Source organism: Orycteropus afer, unplaced genomic scaffold (genome assembly GCF_000298275.1).
Source record: "Orycteropus afer afer isolate SDZICR_OR568_19922 unplaced genomic scaffold, OryAfe1.0 scaffold00219, whole genome shotgun sequence".
NCBI classification, from domain to species: domain Eukaryota; kingdom Metazoa; phylum Chordata; class Mammalia; order Tubulidentata; family Orycteropodidae; genus Orycteropus; species Orycteropus afer.
In genome coordinates, this window is record NW_006921806.1 from 1,022,782 (window position 1) to 1,026,419 (window position 3,638).

The window sequence follows — 3,638 nt, forward strand, 5'->3', positions numbered from 1 at the left end:
GATATCAATTACATTACTTATGTTGTCCAACCATTACCCTTGATTTGATGCCAAATTTCCCATCACCATAAACAGAAACTCACTACTTCCCAAACAATGGCCCCCTGATTCATTTTCAATAGTGTCTAATTCTCTCATGAAATTCTTTACCTTTGATCTGTTGTCTGATAAATCTAATAGTAGATCACTGATATTTCCTTTCCTTCATCTTTGCTCCAGTCTTTTGCATGCCAGCAAACTTTCAAATCGCTGCCGGCCATTGCATGTTAAGCACTGTTGAATATGGATGATGTGATCTTACTCCAGAGAGGATTCCTTCTTCCTTTTGCTAGGCAGATAGAGGAGGACTGAGGACCTCAATCCATTTTGGGACTGAGCTGACTGTAGGATTCACTACAGTTTTGATAAGGGTCACCCATCTCTGGTTCACCTCTGAACCTGGGCAAAGATGCTGAAAATTCCTCTCTGCTTTCCAGAGGTTTTCAGCTTGGCTTCTAAGCCCTGTGTTTTGTGCAGCTTTAACAGCTGAGTGCTTAACTACCGCATCAGGGCTCCTCCTCTATGCAGCTTTAGAACTCATCTGATATTTTGAGGGGAAACAAGGAAAGTGTGAGACACAATTCTTCACTCTCCCTTCTCACTGTGGACTTGGGCCTCAAGAATTCAACTTTATAATATTATGCGTCAGTAAAGATGTAGAGCATCTGGAACTCTCATATACTGCTAGTTGAACTGTAAGTCAGTACAATGATTTTTGAAAACTTTTTGGCAATATCCACTAGACCCAAACACAGGCCTCACTATGTACCAGCAGTTACACATGCCCACCAAAGACTTGTACAAGAAGCTCATAGAAGCTTTACTAACAGCTTGCCAAAATTGGAAGCAACACAGTGACCCTCAGTGGAAAAAGAAAAGTAAATTGTGATGTTTTCATGCAGTGGCATTCTATACAACAATAGAAAGTGAATGACAGCTACATCCAATAACATGGTTAAATCTTATGGACATTATATTTAGTAAAAGAAACAAGATACAAAAGTATTTAATGTATAATTCAATTTATATGAAATTAAATAACAGGCAATAGTAATTGAAGGTGAGAGAGGTTAGGATAGGAGTTATGATGGGAGGGGTCAGTGGTGACTTTACCAAACCAGACTCACTGCCATCGAGATGATTCCGATTCATAGCTACCCACATTGGGTTTCCAAAGCTTTATGTCTTTATGGAAGCATACTGTTTCATCTTTTTCTGCAGAATGGCTGGTGGGTTTGAACTACCAACCTTTTTGTAAGTAGCTAAATGTTTTAACCACTACACCACCAGAGCTCCTTTCAGTAGTGATATGGGGAGTAGAAATGGTCCATATTTGACATGTGTGATGATAACTTGGGAGTATGTACACATAAACATCATGGAGCTATAAAACCACAACTTGCACTTTGTTACATGTCAGTTGTAACTTTTAAATAAATGGAGTAACTTTATGGATGAAATACCATGTGCCACACAGTAGGGATACATTCACGTGCCAGTCTGCGACACCCACCCAGTGCAGACGCTCATGTGGGAAAGAAAATTAACTATCAGTTACAGTCTGGAACAGCCTTAGACACCTTCCTTCATCGTAAAGACTTGCTCTTGAGAGAGGCCATGCCCAAACTGTACGCTTGTGTTTTGTGATAGGCATCCTGCGTTTGTGAACTCAAGTGTAGTCACTCATAGGACACATGATATAAGGGGGTTGATGTGAAATTTATTAAACTCTGATGCTTTGGTGTCTGGGAAGTGGGCTTGTACTAGGTTTGTGTCTCTGACCACCTGTCTCTCCCTTTTCCCAGAGCCCATGGTGGTGTTTGCCAAGGAGCAGCCAGCACAGAGTGAGGTGCAGGCCGAGGCAGGGACCAGTGCCATGCTGAGCTGTGAGGTGGCCCAGGCCCACACGGAAGTTGCATGGTACAAGGATCAGAAGAAGCTGAGTGCAAGCCAGAAGATGCGCATGGAGGCCACAGGCTGTGGGCGGCGGCTCGTTGTGCAGCAGGCGAGCAAGGCAGATGCTGGGGAGTACACCTGTGAGGCCGGAGGCCAGAAGGTTTCCTTCCGCCTGAATGTCACAGGTGGGTGACCATTAGCTTTGGTTGAGGAAGGTGGTTGGACTGACTTATTGCCTGGATGGACCCTGGGGTCCTCTATCCTTCAACTTCATGTCTTCTTGTCTCCCATCCTCTCACCATCTCATATTCCTGCCTGTGGGTGGGAGGAAAAGAGACTTCTTGGAAGGTTGTGTACTAAAGGTAGAAGGGCTGTTCTTTCCTCAGGTGGTGTTTCCAGGCAAGAGTGGTTAGATACATGTTCCCAGAGCCTGTCCAGAATCCTTCTTGTCTTCTTTGGTTTCCAGGACTCTGGAGTGTCTGGTGCTTTGGGTCTGAGGTGGACCAGGTATCTCTCACCTGGGATAGGTGAATATCCTCTAGTTGGAAGGTCTGGCAGCTTGCACATGCCCTCATCAGGCACCATATAGGGCTTCTCATTAGCAAGAGGTGTTTGAATCCCATTAAGGCAGAGGAGGGGAGACTTTAGCCACCCAGTCATACTGGCATTATCTCAAGGCTGATCTTTGCATGATCACAGTTTGGTGCTCTGGCCACTGTTGCTTTCCTTTGATGTGGATGTGGAAGCCCTCTGTGCATACATGCACACAATCTAGATCCACATGTTGTTTTAAGTTCTGTGCAAAGTAAATGAAGAGTGGTGGATTGATAGACATACTCCTGTGATATTTATGGTTTTCTTTTTAAGCAAATTGCTTTCCTTTAATCTTCAGTTAGAACATTGTGTGTGAAATTTCCCTTGGGTTTTGACATGTATCTTTAGGAATGGAAAAGAATAAGTGGCTTCTGCCGCATCAACATGACTTGTTAATGATGAATTACTTTAGTAGCATTCCCTGACTGGCAACCAAAGCAAACTCACACCATTGCCATCAAGTTGTTGCCAACTCAGTGTCCCTATGACTCTGTCATAGGAAAGAGCTGAACTGCCTTACAGTGTTTCTAAGGTTATAAATCTTTATAAGAGCAGAGTGCCTCATTTTTCTTCCATGGAGCAGCTGGTGGTTTTGAACTGCTGACCTTTTGGTTAGCAGCCATATGGCTTAACCACTTTGCCACTCAAGCTCCTCTGACTGGTAAAACAGTATTTATTTCATTGCAGTCCCTTAAAGATCAGTATGTGTCTGTACCTCTGTACCAGGTTCATAGAGAAAGAACTCTGAGAATGAATTTGTTTTCCTATTTCCTCAGAAGGAAAGTTGGGCAATCTACTTCCATAGTGATACTACCTTGGAAACCCAAGGAGGGGTCACTATGATTTGGATCTGACTCCATGGCAGTGCGTTTTTTTTAACTTCAAATTGGGCTTGCATTCCCACATTCGACCAGGAGGGGTCATGACATAACACATTCAAATTGTATTGTTGTTGTTGTAATGTGCCGTCGAGTTGGACCTGAGTCCTAGCGACCCCTCCTTGGGTTTCCAAGACAGTATCACTACGGAAGTAGATTGCCCAACCTTCCTTCCGAGGAGTGGCTGGTGGGTTTGAACTGCCAGCCTTCTGGTTAGCAGTCAAGTGCCTT

General features: G+C 43.8%; 1 protein-coding gene across 1 annotated transcript in view; it reads left to right on the forward strand.

Annotated features, from left to right (window-relative positions):
• The window catches only part of OBSCN (obscurin, cytoskeletal calmodulin and titin-interacting RhoGEF), a 312,151-nt gene that overhangs the window by 87,753 nt on the left and 220,760 nt on the right, over nt 1-3,638 (forward strand). The window contains 1 exon segment of the mRNA XM_042782023.1: nt 1,845-2,120. Within this exon segment, the coding sequence (XP_042637957.1) occupies nt 1,845-2,120 (276 nt within the window).